Source organism: Hypanus sabinus, chromosome 26, assembly GCF_030144855.1.
Source record: "Hypanus sabinus isolate sHypSab1 chromosome 26, sHypSab1.hap1, whole genome shotgun sequence".
Classification (NCBI taxonomy): domain Eukaryota; kingdom Metazoa; phylum Chordata; class Chondrichthyes; order Myliobatiformes; family Dasyatidae; genus Hypanus; species Hypanus sabinus.
The window spans coordinates 29,779,566-29,801,298 of NC_082731.1; the positions used below are offsets into that span (position 1 = coordinate 29,779,566).

At 44.2% G+C, this 21,733-nt stretch overlaps 1 protein-coding gene and 1 long non-coding RNA gene across 4 annotated transcripts in view; one reads left to right on the plus strand and one right to left on the minus strand.

Moving 5' to 3' along the window:
- The window catches only part of LOC132381363 (uncharacterized), a 52,317-nt gene that overhangs the window by 21,712 nt on the left and 8,872 nt on the right, over positions 1-21,733 (minus strand). Inside the window, exon 1 of one of the 3 annotated variants that reach the window (XR_009508017.1) lies at positions 11,783-12,533. The exons of the other annotated variants lie outside the window; for them this stretch is intronic. This is a non-coding gene — a long non-coding RNA (uncharacterized LOC132381363). Of the gene's footprint in view, positions 1-11,782; positions 12,534-21,733 lie in introns of those variants that run through there. 3 annotated transcript variants of the gene reach the window in all.
- The window catches only part of LOC132381361 (uncharacterized), a 108,372-nt gene that overhangs the window by 12,967 nt on the left and 73,672 nt on the right, over positions 1-21,733 (plus strand). Inside the window, 10 exon segments of the mRNA XM_059950723.1 lie at positions 1,204-1,506; positions 1,595-1,912; positions 3,919-4,221; positions 4,310-4,627; positions 5,961-6,263; positions 6,349-6,666; positions 8,331-8,633; positions 8,720-9,037; positions 14,530-14,832; positions 14,919-15,236. Coding sequence (XP_059806706.1) covers positions 1,204-1,506; positions 1,595-1,912; positions 3,919-4,221; positions 4,310-4,627; positions 5,961-6,263; positions 6,349-6,666; positions 8,331-8,633; positions 8,720-9,037; positions 14,530-14,832; positions 14,919-15,236 — 3,105 coding nt within the window.

Genomic DNA, 21,733 nt, shown 5'->3' on the forward strand with positions numbered 1-21,733 from the left:
TGACCCGTCCCAGTCAGACTGGACAGTGTGTGTTACATCTGCTCTTTCTTCAGACAAAGACACTGACTCACAGTCTCACTGAAGGACTCAACCGTGACACAAACACGATCAGCCTCCACACTAAATGTCAAAGAGCAAAAGGGGACCGAGTGCGTAAATGGTGTACACAAAGTGCAGAGAGCTGCAATGTCCGTGAACTGATGATCGTGCATTGGGAGACGGCCTCAACAACTTCACACAAAACCGACACCAACCCAGAGGACAGGTGACCCAACACTTGATCAAAGAGCTGTTTTATTCATTTATCATTTCCTATCAATCACTGATCGCTCTGGAACTGAGGGACTTGCTGCCTCATTCCTGATGGTGATTCAGGTTCAGCCGTGTTGCTGCAGGTCTGGAGTCACAGACCAGCCGGATCAGATGGGACTTCTCTCCGGAAGTTATCACAGGGAATGACACTACAAATACCTCCATAGACATGTTTCTATTCCAAAAAGCATTGATGAATTGAATTTAAACTCCCATCCACCAGGTTGGGATTTGAAACTATTTTCCCAGTTCATCAGCCCAGCAACTTAACAACACACTCTGACCATGGCTGCTCGTTTCAAGAGAGACAGAGGCTTCAGTGTTTGTACGCAGGAATGCTAAAACCACAGGCACCAGCAGAAGTAGTGCAGGTGTATGAGGGAGCAGAGTTGAAAGAATACAATGTTTTCCTAAGTTTGTGTTGGCGGTGAAGGTTGCAGAGATGGGGAGAGGCACAGCCACAGTAAGACTCAATGTCCGGATGTGAAGTTATTAAACTGAGTGAATCCCAGGCTCAGCCCAGATGGAGAAAGGGATTCTCATTGATTCACAGTGTTCATTGTTCCTGATCAATGGCACTGAGTCTCCGAGCACAGAATATACTGAGCTGTGTCTCTGCTGAGAAATCTGCAAGCTTCTCTGTCTCACAGTGAACCAATTGGTACAGTTATTAGACAGGGATTCTAAACATAGTTACACATCGTTTGTCCTGATTTACTTTTCTGAATCAAAACTTACAGGAATATGAGACACGTGATTCAGTCCTGGGTGTTTCTGTTATTCGGTTTGCATTAAATGCAGCTGTCATGTACTGATGATCTGTCTTGACCTAACACATCCAATAGAAATATCTCCAGTAAGATTCTGAGCATTTCCATTTCTAATCCACAGAATTGTCTGTCTTTATTCAAAATCCTGACATTGAAGAGATGTGGATCGACAAGACTGCTACCGTGAAGTGCACAGTTATCTGTGCAGATCCCGAAGATATCGACATCTCTTGGCAAGTGGGCGGGAAGGAGAAAACTACAGGAATTGTCGAACAACAACCGCAGGCGGAAGGGTCCCAATACAGAGTGCTCAGCGAACTCCAGATCAGTGTGGAGGAGTGGTTCAGTGGGGTGGAGTACGAGTGCTCTGCTCAGGGATCTCCTTCATCTTCCCGAGTGTCAGCACGGACCAATAGTACCAAAGGTGGGAGAGAGACCAGTGATTAAATGGCCAGCATTAGTTACCTGAGTCAAAATGTTTGACATTTCATTTGTTTTCTTGTCTATTCCAGTCGAGATAAAAAGCCCCAAGGTCAGACTGCTGCCTCCACCTCAGGAAGAGACCAAGAAAAGGAAAATGGCCACACTGGAGTGTGTGGTCTCTGGGTTCTACCCGGACCAAATAAATGTCATCTGGGAGAAACACAACACCGTGATCACCTCCAACACCAGCGCTACACCGACCGCTCTGGAGCAGGGGTGGACTTTCAGTACCAGACACTTCCTGACCTTGAGTTTAGAGGAGTGGAAGACAGAATCAGTCTTCAGCTGTACCGTGATTCATCGACCCTCCAACACCCGTATCAAGAAGCAAGTGAAGAACGTTCAAGGTAGGGTCCTGGGTCTCACTCCATTATTGAAATTGTTTACATTGTGCTATGAATTCAAGGTCAACACTAAATCACGGTGCAGCCCTGGTTTAGTTCTGTGGGTGAACTGATAAAGTTCAAAGTAAAAAGTACATTTATTATCAAAGTCTGTGCACCATATACAACCTTGAGATTCTCTTCTTGCAGACACTCACAAAACAAAGAAACACAATAAAATTCACAGTCAGTCATCCAATATGTGAAACAAGAAGAACAAATTGTTTTCTGTTCTCAACCAACGTAACCAGAAGCTTCACCACAGAAATAATTGCATCGCTGAAAATAGTTCATCACTTCAGGAGAATCCAGACCATTTTACTGGACAGTCTGCCTTTGAGCAATATCCCAGCCTCCGATTAGTGCCTGAGTTGTGACTGAATTTCCAGCAGAGCAGCTCTCCCTCTGCTCCTGTGTGGGAACAGTCAGCCTGGACAATGTGTAGAAGCCTCTGGAGGGCGGCTTGAACACACAACATTCTGACAAAGCAGCAGCAAATGTTAGTTATACCTAATAGAGTAAAAAGTGCATTTTAATATTTGTTAGAAAAGCCAAATATTTCTCATACTTAAAATTTGAAATATTAAGTTTATTTTGTGAAATTTTTTTAGTGAAACTTTGCTCCATTTCCAATTCCACAGACACATTCTGAAATGCTGGGTATTTTCTGTATTTGTTTTAAAAAGTGCCTGGTAACAGTTTAATTGAACATGAAACTGCAAAAACAATGTGACGGCTGATCTTGTTCATTTACTTTCCCTCAGGGTGTTCACCCTGTCTGCTCAATAGGGGAGATTCATTTCTTCTTCAATGTAGATTATTCTCATCTCACCTTGTTGGGACTGGCATATCATAGACCAGAGATGAACAGGAAATGCTGGGCTTGTCAGTGACAAACTCGGCCATTAGGGAATGGTGAAAGAATAATTTCTACCAGATAACTGTTCAGATTCCCGCCCCTCTGTCACTTTAAGGAAACTATCCTTTGAAGAGATCTGGACGAAGAGGACCGCGACCATTGTGTGTGAGGTGGTCCACAGTGATTTACAGGGATTCAGTGTAACCTGGCAGGTGGACGGAAGGAAGAGGGAAGATGGGGTGAGGACTGTGGGTCCAGACAGCAACGGACGTGAAGACATGATCACCAGCAGACTGATATGAGATTCAGCACTGGGTGTTAATGTTACTTAGTATAAAGGGGGTTTCTTCTTTTTTCTTTGTTACTGTGTATGTAATCAAAAGGGCTTCTTTGTTGCGAGAGAGTGCTGGAAGCTTGTTTGGGTTAAAATTTACTGATAACGAGAATTGTATTCCTTTGTAAACCAAATGGGGATTAATGTTCTTTCTTCTGCGTCTGTAAGCTTTTGTTGATGGGCTTTTGGGGAGATCAGCGCGAGGGGGTTGAGAGAGAGGACGCAATGCTGTAAGCTGGGCGAGGAACGGACCCCAAGCGGGGGTCCGAGGCCAGGAGGTACTCCGAGAAGGGGGGATGAAGCTAGATGTGCTTGGTTGACCACTCGGAGGGTCCTGAGCTGCGAGTCGAGGAGTTCGGAGGGGATGGAATGGTGGCCAGAAGACTTCAGAAATTGAGCTCCAATGGTTGTGCACGAAGTGGTTTAGACTTTGATAAGTTTGGCACCTTTTCTTTATTTTTTCTCTTCATATATACTGTATCGTTATTAATCACTTAGTTATAGTAACCTTTATAAATTGTACTCATTTAATCACTAATGGTGTACTGTCTGTTTTTGGGCGAGGCGGGGACATCACCCAGCATCCACACCAGCTGATTACCCAGTTTGGCTGCTCCCCCTAGATGAGAACGAGCAGAGCAAGCCTGAGGTGACTCAGGGGGTTACATCTGTTTGCATTAAATGCAACTGTCATGTACTGATGATCTGTCTTGACCTAACACAACCAATAGAAATATCTCCAAAAAGATTCTGAGTATTTCCATTTCTAATCCACAGAATTGTCTGTCTTTATTCAAAATCCCGACATTGAAGAGATATGGATCGACAAGACTGCTACCGTGAAGTGCACGGTTCTCTGTGCAGATCCCGAAGATATCCACATCTCTTGGCACGTGGGCGGGAAGGAGAAAACTACAGGAATTGTCGAACAACAACCGCAGGCGGACGGGTCCCGATACAGAGTGCTCAGCGAACTCCAGATCAGCGTGGAGGAGTGGTTCAGTGGGGTAGAGTATGAGTGCTCTGCTCAGGGATCTCCTTCATCTTCTCGAGTGTCAGCACGGACCAATAGTACCAAAGGTGGGCAAGAGACCAGCGATTAAATGGCCAGCATTAGTTACCTGAGTCAAAATGTTTGACATTTCATTCGTTTTCTTGTCTATTCCAGTCGAGATAAAAAGTCCCAAGGTCAGAGTGCTGCCTCCACCTCAGGAAGAGACCAAGAAAAGGAAAACGGCCACACTGGAGTGTGTGGTCTCCGGATTCTACCCAGACCAAATAAATGTCATCTGGGAGAAAGACAACACCGTGATCACCTCCAACACCAGCGCTACACCGACCACTCTGGAGCAGGGGTGGACTTTCAGTGCCAGACACTTCCTGACCGTGAGTTTACAGGAGTGGAAGACAGAATCAGTCTTCAGCTGTACCGTGATTCATCGTCCCTCCAACACCCGTATCAAGAAGCAAGTGAAGAACGACCAAGGTAGGGTCCTGGGACTTGGCCCATTATCGAAATTGTTTACATTGTGCGATGAATTCAAGGTCAACACTAAATCACGGTGCAGCCCTGGTTCAGTTCTGTGGGTGAACTGATAAAGTTCAAAGTACAAAGTACATTTATTATCAAAGTCTGTGCGCCCATATACAACTTTGAGATTCTCTTCTTGCAGACACTCACAAAACAAGGAAACACAATAGAATTCACAGTCAGTCATCCAATATGTGAAACAGAAAGAACAAATTGTTTTCTTTTCTCAACTAACATAACCAGAAGCTTCACCACAGAAATAATTGCGTCTCTGAAAATGGTTCATCACTTCAGGAGAATCCAGACCATTTTACTGGACAGTCGGCCTTTGAACATAATCCCAGCCTCCGATTAGTGCCTGAGTTGTGACTGAATTTCCAGCAGAGCAGCTCTCCCTCTGCTCCTGTGTGGGAACAGTCAGCCTGGACAATGTGTAGAAGCCTCTGGAGGGCGGCTTGAACACACAACATTCTGACAAAGCTGCAGCAAATGTTAGTTACACCTAATTGAGTAAAAAGTGCATTTTAATATTTGTTAGAAAAGCCAAATATTTCTCATACTTAAAATTTGAAATATTAAGTTTATTTTGTGAAATTTTTTTAGTGAAACTTTGCTCCATTTCCAATTCCACAGACACATTCTGAAATGCTGGGTATTTTCTGTATTTGTTTAGAAAGTGCCTGGTAACAGTTTAATTGACCATGAAACTGCAAAAACAATGTGACGGCCGATCTTGTTCATTTACTTTCCTTCAGGGTGTTCACCCTGTCTGCTCAATAGGGGAGATTCATTTCTTCACCAATGTAGATTATTCTCATCTCACCTTGTTGGGACTGGCATATCATTGACCAGAGATGAACAGGAAATGCTGGGCTTGTCAGTGACAAACTCGGCCATTGGGGAATGGTGAAAGAATAATTTCTACCAGATAACTGTTAAGATACCCGCCCGTCTGTCACTTTAAGCAAACCTTCCTTGGAAGAGATCTGGACAAAGAGGACAGCGACCATTCTGTGTGAGGTGGTTCACAGTGATTTACTGGGATTCAGTGTAACCTGGCAGGTGGACGGAAGGAAGAGGGAAGATGGTGTGAGGACTGTGGGTCCAGATAGCAACGGAGGTGAAGACATGATCACCAGAAGACTGATATGAGATTCAGTCCTGGGTGTTTCTGTTATTCGGTTTGCATTAAATGCATCTGTCATGTACTGATGATCTGTCTTCACCTTACACAACCAATCGAAATATCTCCAGTGAGATTCTGAGCATTTCCATTTCTAATCCACAGAATTGTCAGTCTTTATTCAAAATCCTGTCATTGAAGAGTTGTGGATCGACAAGACTGCTACCGTGAAGTGCACGGTTCTCTGTACAGATCCGGAATACATCCACATATCTTGGCACGTGGGCGGGAAGGAGAAAACGACAGGAATTGTCGAACAACAACCACAGGCGGATGGGTCCCGATACAGAGTGCTCAGCGAACTCCAGATCAGTGTGGAGGAGTGGTTCAGTGGGGTGGAGTACGAGTGCTCTGCTCAGGGATCTCCTTCATCTTCCCGAGTGTCAGCACGGACCAATAGTACCAAAGGTGGGTAAGAGACCAGTGATTAAATGACCAGCATTAGTTACCTGAGTCAAATGTTTGACAATTCCTGTTTTCTTGTCTATTCCAGTCGAGATAAAAAGTCCCCAGCTCAGACTGCTGCTTCCATCACAGGAAGAGACCAAGAAAAGGAAAACGGCCACACTGGAGTGTGTGGTCTCCGGTTTCTACCCAGACCAAATAAATGTCATCTGGGAGAAAGACAGCACCGTGATCACCTCCAACACCAGAGCTACACCGACCACTCTGGAGCAGGGGTGGACTTTCAGTGCCAGACACTTCCTGACCGTGAGTTTACAGGAGTGGAAGACAGAATCAGTCTTCAGCTGTACCGTGATTCATCCCCCCTCCAACACCCGTATCAAGAAGCAAGTGAAGAACGTCCAAGGTAGGGTCCTGGGTCTCACCCCATTATTGAAATTGTTTACATTGTGCGATGAATTCAAGGTCAACACTAAATCAAGGTGCAGCCCTGGTTCAGTTCTGTGGGTGAACTGATAAAGTTCAAAGTACAAAGTACATTTATTATCAAAGTCTGTGCACCCATATACAACTTTGAGATTCTCTTTTTGCAGACACTCAGAAAACAAACACAATAGCATTCAGAGTCAAGCATCAAATGTGTGAAAAAAAACACATTGTGCAGACAATAACAAAAATTCAAACAATCCACAGAACCTGAACCGCAGAGTCCCCTGAAGTAAATCCACAGCCACGTCACCAGTTCAGCACTGCAACTGGTCCAGTAGACCGATGGCTGCAGGCCACGGCCACGGAGCCAGGCTCAGTGCTGAGGTGAGTGCCGATGGCTGCAGGCCGCAGCTGCAGAGTCAGTTCAGTGCTGAGGTGAGGGAAGCCTCACAGAGTAGTGAGATGAACAGCAGTTCGGCCTTCACTTGTGATGTCGATGTCTTCAGCTTTTTATTCAGGCGAGGTGATAAAATCAGCCAACCTTAGATTAGTTCTCCACTTTCAGCCAACATAATCCAGACTTTCACCATAGAAATAATTATTGAAAATATTTCATAACTTGAGGGGAATCCGAATCATTTCACTGGACAGGCACTGTGGAAATCCCTGATACTTGTCTGCAAAATGATCCCTCCCTCTGCCTTTGAACATAATCCCAGCCTCTGATTAGTGCCTGAGTTGTGACTGAATTTCCAGCAGAGCAGCTCTCCCTCTGCTGCTGTGTGGGAACAGTCAGCCTGGACAATGTGCAGAAGCCTCTGGAGGGCGGCTTGAACACACAACATTCTGACAAAGCAGCAGTAAACATTAGTTATACCTAATTGAGTAAAAAGTGCATTTAAATATTTGTTAGAAAAGCCAAATATTCCTCACACTTAAAATTTAAAATATGAAGTGTATTTTGTTGAATTCTTCTTAGTGAAACTTTGCTCCATTTCCGATTCTCTGAAATGCTGGGTATTTTCTGTAGTGTCTGGTAACAATTCAAGTGACCATGAAACTGCAAAAACAATGTGACGGCCAATCTTGTTTATTTACTTTCCCTCAGGGTGTTCACCCTGTCTGCTCAATAGGGGAGATTCATTTCTTCATCAATGTAGATTATTCTCATCTCACCTTGTTCGGACTGGCATATCATAGACCAGAGATGAACAGGAAATGCTGGGCTTGTCAGTGACAAACTCGGCCATTGGGGAATGGTGAAAGAATAATTTCTACCAGATAACTGTTCAGATACCCGCCCGTCCGTCACTTTCAGCAAACCTTCCTTCGAAGAGATCTGGACAAAGAGGACAGCGACCATTCTGTGTGAGGTGGTTCACAGTGATTTACAGGGATTCAGTGTAACCTGGCAGGTGGACGGAAGGAAGAGGGAAGAGGGGGTCAGGACTCTGGGTCCAGACAGCAACGAAGGTGAAGACATGATCACCAGCAGACTGATACGAGATTCAGTCCTGGGTGTTTCTGTTATTCTGTTTGCATTTAATGCATTTGTCATGTACTGATAATCTGTCTTCACCTAACACAACCAACAGAAATATCTCCAGTAAGATTCTGAGCATTTCCATTTCTAATTCACAGAATTGTCTGTCTTTATTCAAAATCCCGACATTGAAGAGATATGGATTGACAAGACTGCTACCGTGAAGTGCACGGTTCTCTGTACAGATCCCGAAGATATCCACATCTCTTGGCACGTGGGCGGGAAGGAGAAAACTACAGGAATTGTCGAACAACAACCACAGGCGGATGGGTCCCGATACAGAGTGCTCAGCGAACTCCAGATCAGTGTGGAGGAGTGGTTCAGTGGGGTGGAGTACGAGTGCTCTGCTCAGGGATCTCCTTCATCTTCCCGAGTGTCAGCACGGACCAATAGTACCAAAGGTGGGAGAGAGACCAGCGATTAAATGAGCAGCATTAGTTACCTGAGTCAAAATGTTTGACGTTTCCTGTTTTCTTGTCTATTCCAGTCGAGATAAAAAGTCCCAAGGTCAGACTGCTGCCTCCATCACAGGAAGAGACCAAGAATAAGAAAACGGCCACACTGGAGTGTGTGGTCTCCGGATTCTACCCGGACCAAATAAATGTCATCTGGGAGAAACACAACACCGTGATCACCTTCAACACCACTGCTACACCGACTGCTCTGGAGCAGGGGTGGACTTTCAGTGCCAGACACTTCCTGACCGTGAGTTTACAGGAGTGGAAGACAGAATCAGTCTTCAGCTGTACCGTGATTCATCGACCCTCCAACACCCGTATCAAGAAGCAAGTGAAGAACGTCCAAGGTAGGGTCCTGGGACTCACCCCATTATTGAAATTGTTTACATTGTGCGATGAATTCAAGGTCAACACTAAATCACGGTGCAGCCCTGGTTCAGTTCTGTGGGTGAACTGATAAATTTCAAAGTACAAAGTACATTTATTATCAAAGTCTGTACACCATATACAACCTTCAGATTCTCTTCTTGCAGGCAGTCACAAAGCAAAGAAACACAATAGAATTCAGAGTCAAACATCCAATGTGTGAAAAAGAAAGAACAAACTGTGTAAACAATATAATGATTCAAACAAACAATCCACAGAACCTGAACCGCAGAGTCCCCTGAAGTGAATCCACAGCCACGTCACCAGTTCAGCACTGCAACCGGTCCAGGAGACCGATGGCTGCAGGCCACGGCCACGGAGCCAGGTTCAGTGCTGAGGTGAGTGCCGATGGCTGCAGGCCACAGCTGCAGAGTCGGTTTGGTACCGAGGCGAGTGTAACCTCACAGAGTGGTGAGCTGAATACAGGTTCCAACTTCGACTTCAGCCTCAATGCCTTCATCTTTTGAATCTGTCTCGGTAGTAATATCAACCAGTCTTTGGATTGTTTTCTGCTCTCAACCAACATAATCCAGAAGCTTCACCAGAGAAATAATTGCATCTCTGAAAATAGTTCATCACTTGAAGAGAATGCAAACCATTTTACTGAACAGTCTGTCTTTGAACAATATTCCAGCCTCCAATTAGTACCTCAGTTCAGCTTTCATTTTTGGTGTTGACGTCTTTATCTTTTTAATCTGGCTAGGTGATAAAATCAGCCAGTCTTCGGTTTGTTCTGCGTTCTCAGGCAACATTATCCAAAAGCTTCACCATAGAAATAACCTCAGAAAATACCTTCACAGAAACTATCCACAGAACATGACCTGTCCAGATATCTGCCAACCTGATGGTACACTTATTTCTGCAACTGCCAATAATCTCCCTCCTGCTCCTTTATTCATTTTTCTGCTTCCTGTACCAGGTTCCTCCTCACCCCTTCACTTCTCCTCACCTGCCCGTCATCCCCATTTGGTTCCCCTCATTGGTACTAATCAATGTACTGAGTCTCCAAGCAAAGAATATACTGAGCTGTGTCTCTGCTGAGAAATCTGCAAGCTTCTCTGTCTCACAGAGCTCCATCTCACAGTGAGCCAATTTACAGTGTTTATAAAGGGATTCTAAACCAAGAAAACAAAGATAATGTCAAACATTTTCACTCAGGTAACTAATGCTGGCCATTTAATCGCTGGTCTCTTGCCCGCCTTTGGTACTATTGGTCCGTGCTGACACTCGGGAAGATGAAGGAGATCCCTGAGCAGAGCACTCGTACTCCACCCCACTGAACCACTCCTCCACACTGATCTGGAGTTCGCTGAGCACTCTGTATCGGGACCCGTCCCTCTCCGCTTGATGGGTGTGAATTCTTTTAGTTTTCTCCTTCCCACCCACATGCCAAGAGATGTGGATATCTTTGGGATCTGTACACAGAACCATGCACTTCATGATACCAGTCTTATCGATCCACATCTCTTCCACAATTGATATGCCAAGAAGGCATTGCTCTCCCTTGCACTCTCAGACCTGATGGTCGATTTGAAACTATCGCTTACCTGACACTGTCTGTGCAGTAATCGACCAGGAAACAGAAATATACTTGTGAAGTGAATCACACACCCTCCAGTTTCAGTGATGAAGTCAACATGACGTATCAAGAGGGAGAGTGATGTCTGAAGGATAATTCATTTATTTACAGAACTACATAACTAATCCCTGTCCCTACTATCAATCTCATTCAGTGATGTACAGATAATCATTGCACTTTGTATCAACTCTTATCACTAGCAGTTTTAACCCCATCTACTGGGCAGGAAAGGTATAAGATTAGGTCACCTGTACATTCTGTCTCAATAATTTTAGCTGTCTCTGTTTGCAGTTATAATGAAAATAAGGTAGTGAGCAAAGCTCACACCCATATTTACAATCTGGAGAAAATCTTCTTCTTCCCTTTTCACTGTCTCTTCAGTGTTAGTTCCTCAGAAATATCTCTGCCATTTTGTATTTGCTTCAGTCTCCAGACTGTTTCCACTGTTTCCTGAGAGGCTCTTCTGTCGATTGTCCACTCACTGAAATGTAGGTGCCTGGATTACTTTTGAATTGATGCCCAATCCTCGTGAATGTTGTGACCTTGTGTCCTCAGATCCTCGACCAGGTTCAGCGAGCACACACATTTATCATGGCTGACATAACCTTACCCCGACAGGATGCGATATACAGAGGACAGAGAGTGGGAATATGTGGGAATCCCTTTTTTCCAAGCACAGGAAAAGATGTGAAAATATTTAATGCTGACATTACTGAATTTTCTATTTCCAGGTGGAAAATGTCCCCGCAGTTTTTCGAAGCCCATGCCAATGTTCTTTTACCAGAGTAATCTCAATGCAACATTCTCAGATGGTTCTACCCAACAGTATCACTGTTCGGCAGGAAAGTGTGAAATAAAGTGATTGGTTCTGTATAAAATTCGTCAATGAATTTCATTACAATCTACTTACAGGATTCCAGACCTGCCGCTGGAATCCTTTGGAATGGACGTTTGATAGAGAAGAAAACACATGATTTAAACTGCCTCTCCCCTCCACATTTCAATTTGACTTTCCAATATCCTCATGGCCATCTATTTCAATTTGTCCCCCTTCCCCTCCCCCCACTACTTTCAAATCTCTTAGTACCTCTCCTTTCAGTTAGTCCTGACGAAGGGTCTCGGCCCCAAACGTTGACAGTGCTTCTCCTTATAGATGCCGCCTGGCCTGCTGTGTTCCACCAGAATTTTGTGTGTGTTGTTCAAGATTTCCAGCATCTGTCAAATCTCTTGTGTTTCTGGTTGTCCATTCACTCATTCATTTGTGTACATTGTTGCTTCAGTGTGACTCAGATCCCAATTCCACTTTCCTTGGCCAGATTCCCTCCTGTCTGACTCCAGTCAGCAAGAACTGGAACCTGTTTTTCACCCAGTGGCTGTGAGGCACGAGGTGATGAAGGTGAACGGGGCAGAAATTCCAAATTGACTCAGTCGGTGATCCCAAGGAATGTCACAAAGGAGAACGTTTTGTTAGAATTACTCAACCATTTACAGAATTATATGCTTCTTGTGGGATAACACCAGCATTCAGCAATAAGGGGACTGATCCTGACTGACTCTGCCAGGTTTTATGAGGGGGTCGCGTTCCCCAGGGACTGCTGATCCTCAACACCATGCTGATATGGGACATAACTGAGAAACCTGCAGAAAACTTTCATGTTTAACAACATCACAGTGCTGATTAATCTGAGATTCACAATTCCATGACCCTTCGGTGTACACCTAGGTTTGCAGATTTGTGATATTACACAACAGCAATAATCATTTAGACTACATCCATGGACTTTCTGTTTTAAAAGAAAATTGTTCATAATCTTACTGACATGAGAAAGGTTAAGAAATCCACGTCGTACTTTGTCAGATGATCCGTCCCAGTCAGACTGGACAGTGTGTGTTACATCTGCTCTTTCTTCAGACAAAGACACTGACTCATAGTCTCACTGAAGGACTCAACCGTGACACAAACACAATCAGCCTCCACACTAAATGTCAAAGAGCAAAAGGGGACCGAGTGTGTAAATGGTGTACACAAAGTGCAGAGAGCTGCAGTGTACGTGAACTGATGATAGTGATGTTACAAGTATCACTCCTTGTAATAATGATCAGGGAGGCACAGAGAGAATTGGATTTACCGACAAGTACCTTCATTGTCTCAATGTAAGACATGTGATCTTACACGACCAATACCTGTGTGCACACCTGCTGAGTTTCCCTGGCCTTCCATGAACAGTCAAATATTAAAAAGATTATACCAGTTAAAAAGGAGACTTTGCTGCTAGCCACATGTTCCTTGTCACCCCATTTTGAATCTCCACATCCATGAGGCACCTCATATCCACGATAGCGAATCTCCTACGGAGCCATGGCTGCCAGCACACTTGAAGCATCTGCCTTTAAATTCATCCCTTACCAATTCAAATGTTACATTCCAGTGATATTTGCTAAACTCACCTGATTGACCTCTAACACCTTCTTATTGGTTCTGATCGAGAAGTGACAACAGGTAATCTATGGCTCTTTGTCCTCAATCAGCAATCAGCTTGATCACACAGTGCAGAGACAGACCCCAACAATCACAGACCTGCATGTTATATCCAACCAAAGAACATCTCACATATGTCTTCTTCTTTGCAAATGATGCCTGGGCAGTCCAGCACATCATTTTGTCTACTTCAAAACACTGATCAAGCCAAGCAACTTCATTTCACAAAATGGAAGTCATAGAGTCTCGTCATAAAGTGGCAGCCTCCATACCTTCAAACACACGGCAAGAATAAAGACAATAGGTCTGTTTGATTCCGTTGTCCTGATTCATCCAAATTCACTAATCTATAGATGGTAGTTCTTTCTGACCAACAGTGCATTGGGAGATGACCTCAACAACTTCACTTGAGTGTAATTACACAAGAGTGACACTAAGCTGAACAAAGGGTTATTTTATTAATTTATCATTTCCCATCAATCACTGATTGCTCTAGAACTGAGGGACTTGCTGGCTCGTTCCTGATGGTGGTTCAGGTTCAGCTGTATTGCTGCCGGTCTGGAATCACATAGCAACCACGCCAGACGAGATTTCTTTTCAGAAGTTACCTCAGCAAATACTATAAATTCTTCCACAGTCTACATTTTATTCATTTATTATTTGAATTTAAACTCCCATCCACTAGGTTGGGATTTGAACCCATTTTGCCAGTTCATCAGTCCCTAACTTATGGATACACTCTGATCATTGCTGCTCATTTCAAGACGGACAGAGGCTGCAGTGTTTGTAAGCAAGAATGCTAAAACCACAGGCACCAGCAGAAGTAGTGCAAGTGTATGAGTGAGCGGAGTTGAAAGAATACGATGTTTTCTGAAGTTTGTTATGGGTTGTGAAGGTTGCAGAGATGAGGAGAGGCACAGCCACAGTAAGACTGGAATGTCGGGATGTGAAGTTATTAAACTGAGTGAATCCCAGGCTCAGCCCAGATGGAGAAAGGGATTCTCATTGAGTCACAGTGTTCATTGTTACTGATCAATGGCACTGAGTCTCCAAGCAAAGAATATACTGAGCTGTGTCTCTGCTGAGAAATCTGCATGCTTCTCTGTCTCACAGCGAACCAATTGGTACAGTTATTAGAAAGGGATTCAAAACCTACTGAGCACATTCTTTCTTCTGATTTTCTTTTCTGAATCAAAACTTACAGGAATATGAGACACGTGATTCAGTCCTGGGTGCTTCGGTTACTCTGTTTGCATTAAATGCAGCTGTCATGTACTGATGATCTGTCTTGACCTAACACAACCAATAGAAATATCTCCAGTAAGATTCTGAGCATTTCCATTTCTAATCCACAGAATTGTCCGTCTTTATTCAAAATCCCGACATTGAAGAGATGTGGATCGACAAGACTGCTACCGTGAAGTGCACGGTTCTCTGTACAGATCCCGAAGATATCCACATCTCTTGGCACGTGGGTGGGAAGGAGAAAACTAAAGGAATTCACACCCATCAAGCAGAGAGGGACGGATCCCGATACAGAGTGCTCAGTGAACTCCAGATCAGTGTGGAGGAGTGGTTCAGTGGGGTAGAGTACGAGTGCTCTGCTCAGGGATCTCCTTCATCTTCCCGAGTGTCAGCATGGACCAATAGTACCAAAGGTGGGCAAGAGACCAGCGATTAAATGGCCAGCATTCGATACCTGAGTCAAAATGTTTGACAATTCCTGTTTTCTTGTCTATTCCAGTCGAGATAAAAAGTCCCAAGGTCAGACTGCTGCCTCCACCTCAGGAAGAGACCAAGAAAAGGAAAACGGCCACACTGGAGTGTGTGGTCTCTGGGTTCTACCCGGACCAAATAAATGTCATCTGGGAGAAAGGCAGCACCGTGATCATCTCCAACACCACTGCTACACCGATCACTCTGGAGCAGGGGTGGACATTCAGTGCCAGACACTTCCTGACCGTGAGTTTACAGGAGTGGAAGACAGAATCAGTCTTCAGCTGTACCGTGATTCATCCCCCCTCCAACACCCGTATCAAGAAGCAAGTGAAGAACGTCCAAGGTAGGGTCCTGGGACTCAGCCCATTATTGAAATTGTTTACATTGTGCGATGAATTCAAGGTCAACACTAAATCACGGTGCAGCCCTGGTTCAGTTCTGTGGGTGAACTGATAAAGTTCAAAGTACAAAGTACATTTATTATCAAAGTCTTTGCACCCATATACAACTTTGAGGTTCTCTTCAAGCAGACACTCAGAAAACAAACACAATAGCATTCAGAGTCAAGCATCCAATGTGTGAAAAAAAACACATTGTGTAAACAATATAAAGGTTCAAACAAACAATCCACAGAACCTGAACCGCAGAGTCCCCTGAAGTAAATCCACAGCCACGTCACCAGTTCAGCACTGCAACCGGTCCAGGAGACCGATGGCTGCAGGCCACGGCCTCGGAGCCAGGTTCAGTGCTGAGGTGAGTGCCGAAGGCTGCAGGCCGCAGCTGCAGAGTCAGTTCAGTGCTGAGGTGAGGGTAGCCTCACAGAGTAGTGAGTTGAATACCCGAGTCTCAATGCCTTAATCTTTTTAATCTCGCTTAAATCGGACAATTATTGGTTGTTTTCTGCTCTCAACCAACATTGTTCAGAACTTCACCACAGAAATAATTGTATCTAAGAAAATGTTTCCATAACTTGACAGGAATCCAGATCATTTCACTGGACAGGCACTCTGGAGATCCCCGATACCTGTCTTCAGGAAAATGTTCTCTCCCTCTGCCTTTGAGCAATATCCCAGCCTTCAATTAGTGCCTCAGCTGGGACTGAATTTCCAGCAGAGCAGCTCTCCCTCTGCTCCTGTGTGGGAACAGTCAACCTGGACAATGTGTAGAAGCCTCTGGAGGGAGGCTTGAACACACAACATTCTGACAAAGCAGAAGCAAATGTTAGTTACACCTAACAGAGAAAAAGTGCATTTTATATTTGTGACTAAAATTAAATATTTCTCATACTTAAATCTTGAAATATGAAGTGTATTTTCTGCAATATTTTTATGGAAAACTTTTCTCTGTTTCGCGTTCTATGGACACGCTCTGAAATGCTGGGTATTTGTTTTAATAGGTTGCTGGTAACAATTTAAGTGACCATGGAACTACAAAAACAATCTAAGGGCCAATCTTGTTCATTTACATTCACTCAGGGTACTTACCCTGCCTGCTCAAAAAGGGAGATTCCTTTCTTCACCAGTGTTGATGGGTCTCATCTCATCTTGATGGGATTGGAAAATCACTGACCAGAGATGAACAGGAAATGCTGGTCTTGTCAGTGACAAACGTCCATTGGGGAATGATGAAATAATAATTTTCAACGTTTCTCCCAGATGACTGTTCAGATACCCACCCCTCAGTCACTTTAAGCAAACCTTCCTTCGAAGAGATCTGGACGAAGAGGACGGCGACCATTCTGTGTGAGGTGGTTCACAGTGATTTACAGGGATTCAGTGTAACCTGGCAGGTGGATGGAAGGAAGAGGGAAGATGGGGTGAGGACTCTGGGTCCAGACAGCAATGGAGGTGAAGACAAGATCACCAGCAGACTGACAGTCCCTGCTGCAGACTGGAACAATGGGGCTGAGTACTCGTGTGTGATAGAAGACAAGAGTTTGCCAACACCGGTGAAGAAATCCATCAGGAAGGACACAGGTACGTGTGGACAGAATTCAGTGTGACTCTAATCTCAGCAATTGGACTGATTTATCACCATCCAGCACTGTGATAGACTATAGAAAATGAGAACAGGAGCAGGTCACTGGGTCTCTCGATCTGCTCAACCATTCAATCTGGTCTCGGCTGATCATCCAAATTCAATCCCTATCCCTGTTTTCTCCAGATATCCATTGACCCATTCACATGAAGAAGTATATACAACCCATTCTTGAATGTATTAGATGATAATTCTTCAAGTGCTTTCTGTGGGAGAGAGTTCCACAGGTTCTCATTCCCTCTACACGTACACAGCTGAGACTGCCACCCCTGCTCCAGGGGAGATGGAACAAACAGCACAGGATGATACAAGTCCAGGGGCTGAGTTCCACTTTCTGTCGAGTTGCTGTGTTCAGATAAAGTAAAGCCTCTCAGATTTAGAAATTGTTCACGTTGCTACAAGACCAGAATGTGTCGGTTAAGGAGGGAATTACTGGAAGATTCATTCTAACTGAGATTCTCTCTGTTCCAGGTGGTGTTGTGACTCGTCCTCAGGTCTACCTCCTCCCACCTTCATCGGATGAGGTAGACACCGATCAGACTGGGACCTTGATGTGCCTGGTCACCAAGTTCTCTCCCGCAGACATCTATGTGGCCTGGATGGCCAATGACACCCTTCTGAAGACAGGGTTTGTGAACCAGCCGGTGACCAAGGACCCCAGAAAAGGCTGGAACACAATGACCAGTCAGCTGAAGGTTTCTCCTGAGGAGTGGAAGAGCGGCACCACTTTCTCCTGTGTGGTGGGTCATGAGTCGCTCACAACCAACCTGTTCCGAAGCATCAATAAATCTCACAGCAAACCCACCCTGGTCAATGTCTCACTTGTTCTGACTGATAGTTTTAAATCTTGTGTGTAACACTGTGTGATTCAATCCATGAAACCCTAGTTTTGTTAGTTTTATGATTATTAGTTATCAGAGAGGATTATTTAGCTGTTTAAAACATGATAAAAAGCTGGACCTTTTAAAATAATTAAAAATGAAATTAAGATCTAGAACCAAATTAAACAATAAACATGATTCAGCCCAAATCTCTGAATTTGTGTGTACATTCTCAGACCTTCTTCTGCCATGCTTGAATGGATTTCAACCCTGTGTGGGATGGCACAATGTATTAAATCTTTGTATCTGTCAATGTACCGATCCAAGTTCAATAAATATGACATAAGTATGTCTTGGTTGTGATTTTTGGTGATGTAAAATAAGGAACTTTCAACATGAGGTGGGGTGGGTGACACACACTCAGAGAGAAATAGTAATCTTTGTATCTATGGTGTCTAAACCCTCCCTGCATCAGGAATCCCAACAATCAGCTGTCAACAAATGGTCAGAGAAATTTGAACCTACGGCCATCTGACAAAGAGTTGAGAGTGCCCAACCACTGACCAGACAATATATTTGTGTCAAAGATGTCAGATCACTGTTTGAGGACTCCTTGTCCCCACTAATTTGGCTGCTCCTCATCTCGTGCCTGTGTGTCACTAACTGAATGAAACGTATCATTGTTGGGAACTGTTGTGTTGTAATGGCGCAGTAAAACATCTGTCTGTCAGGGCAGACGGTTTACATCTGTACCGGAGGGGGACTAATATCCTGGTGGGAAGGTTTGCTAATGCTGCATCATGAGGGTGGGGACGGGTTCAACTAGAGTTGCAGGGGTTGAGAACCAAGGTGTCAGGACAGATAGTGGAGAGATTGGGGAATCAGATGGCAGGAATTAGAAGGTTGAGCATGTTCTGAGCTGCGTTTATTTCAATGCAAGAAGTATTGTAGGAAAAGTAAATGAGCTCATGTCATAGATCAACACATGGAATTATGATATTCTAGCCATTAGTGAGACTTGGTTGAAGGAGAGGCAGGATTGGCAACTCAATATTCCAGGGTTCTGTTGTTTTAGACACGTCAGTGCAGGAGGGGTTAAAGAGGGAGGGATGGTGTAACTAGTCAGGGAAATTGTCACAACAGTCATCCGTCAGGAGAGACTGGGGAACTCCTCTTGTGAGACTTTATGGGTGGAAATGAGAAATAAGAAAGGTGTGACCACATTAATGGGACAATATTATAGACCACCCAACAGTCTGCAGGATTTACAGGTACAAATTTGTTGGGAGATCACAGACTTTTGCAAGAAACATAAGGTTGTGATAGTAGGAGATTTCAACTTTCCACATTTTGACATGGACTCTCAGACTAAAAAAGGGATAGAATTTGTCAAATGTATTCCAGAAAGTTTCCTTAATCAGTACATAGAAATCCCAGCAGAGTGTGTGCGATACTTGATTTCTTATTCAGGAATGAGACAGGGCAGGTGACAGAAGATTGTGTATGGGAACATTTTGCATCTACTGATCATAATGCCATTACTTTCAAAATAAATATGGAAAGAAGATAGATCTGGTTCCTAGGTTCAGATTCTAAATTGGAGAAAGGCCAATTTTGATGGTATCAGAGAGGATCTGGTAAGTGTGAATTGGGACAGGCTTTTCTCTGGCAAAGGTCTACTTGGTAAGTGGAAATCTTTCAAAAGTGAAACTTTGAGAGAACATTGCTTGTATGTGCCTGTCAGAATTAAAGGCAACAACGACAGGTTTAGGAAGTCTTGGTCTTCAAGAGATGCTGAGGTGCTGATTAAGAAGAAAAGGGGAGTGGACAGCAGGTATAGGCAGGTAGGAACAAATGAGGTACTTATGGAGTGTAAAAAATGTAAGAAAACCCTAAAAAGAAATAAGAAGGGTTAAAAGAATGGACGAGGTTGCCCGAGCAGACAAAGTGAAGGGGAATCCTAAGGGATTCTACAGATATGTTAAGAGCACAATGACTGCAAGGAACAAAGTTGATTCTCTCGAAGATCAGAATGGTAATCTCTGCATGGAGACAAAGGGGATGGGGAAATCTTAAATGGATTTGTTTGCATCTGTATTTACTTGGGAGATGAACAAAGAGTCTATAGAAGTGAGGCAAAGCAGAAGCAAGGACATGGACCCTTTACAGATTACAGAGGAGGAGATGTTTACTGTCTTTAAGCAAATTAAGGTGGATAAATTCCCAGGGCCTGACAAGGTGTTCCCTCTGACCCTGTGGAAGGAAAGTGCAGAAATTGCAGGGGGTTGGTGGCTGGCAGAGATATTTAAAACATCCTCAGCGCCAGGCGAGGTATAGCTGACATTGTTCCACTGTTTAAAAAAGGCTGTAAAAATAAACCAGGTAATTATAGCCCAGTGAGCCTGACATCTGTACTGGGAAAGTTATTGGAAGGTATTCTAAGGGACCAGATATATGAGATTTTGGATTGACTTGGACTGATTAAGGACAGTCAGCATGGTTTTGTGTCTAGCCAATCTTATGGAGGTTATTGAGGAAGTTACTAGGAAAGTTGATGAAGACAAGGCAGTGGCTGTTAGCAACATGAACCTCAGCATGGCATTTGACAAGGTCCCACATGGGAGGGTGGTCAGGAAGGGTCAGTAGCTCGGCATTCAAGATGAGGAAGTAAATTGGATTAGTCATTGGCTTTGTGAGGGAAGCCAGAGACTGATAGTCAATGGTTGCCTCTCTGACTGGAGACCTGTGCCTCAGGGATTGATGCTGAGTCCACTGCTGTTTGTCATCTTTATCAATGATTTGGATGACATTGTGGTTAACTGGATCAGCAAATTTACAGTTGACCACAAGACAGAAGGAAGACTATCAGAGCTTGCAGTGGGATCTGGACCGGCTGGTAAAATGGGCTGAAAAATGGCAGAGGGAATTTATTGCGGACAAGTGTGAGGTGTTGCACTTCGATAGGACCAGCCAGAGTAGGTCTTACACAGTGAACGATAGGACACTGAGGAGTGCAGTAGACAAAGGGATCTGGGAACACAGGTCCATAATTCATTGAAAGTGGAGGCACAGGGAGATAGGATCTCAAAGAAATGTTTTGGCACACTGGCCTTCATAAATCAAGGTATTGAGTACAGGAGACAGGATGTTATGTTTAAGTTGTGACTAGATGGGCCTGTTTTCTATGACTCAATGACTGTCTGACAGTGACCAAGACCAGCCAGTCTGTGTCTGCATTGCTTGGAGTTATTGACAGTCTGCAGAACATTTTCAGCTGACATGGACTGCGTATATCCATCAAATCAGGTAATGGACCTCAATTCACAAGTCCAATTACAGGGAATATTGTGAGAGTAATGGAATCAAACGACTGAGAACAGTGCCCAAAGTGGGCTCAGGCAAATGGTGAAGTGAAGCGCCAAAATACATCACTGATGGAAAGGATGAGGACCTGCCTGATTGGAAATGTGAACTGAGACTGTGGACAGATGTGTGGAACATGCCAACACGGGGAAAAGTCCACCTGAACTTCTCACAACCACAAAGTGAGGGGGAAGTTACCACATCAAGGAGGTACACACAACAGAACTGCAAGTACGGGGTCAGGACCCAGAACGAAAAGGAAAATTCAAGCTGTATGCAGTCAGCCACAGAGGAGCTCAAAAGTCTATTGTCAAAGTTGGCGACACTGTGCTTATCCAGCAAGAAGAAGTGGACAAATTCGCCACACCTTTCAACACAGCACACAGGGTGATGAGGAAAACAGGAAAACCAGTGGTAGTTGAATCTCCAACTGGAGTGAAGTATGCAAGGAACACCACATATGGAAAAAGTTCAACACAAGGACTTTCGGCAAACAGAAGGAAATTCAAGGACTTCACAATGAGATACTGAGAGGGGATGATGGACAGTTACGTATAAGTTCAGTTTCACTGTAAGCAAAATCCATTACCAGACTTTGAAAGCAAAGAGAAACTGGTGG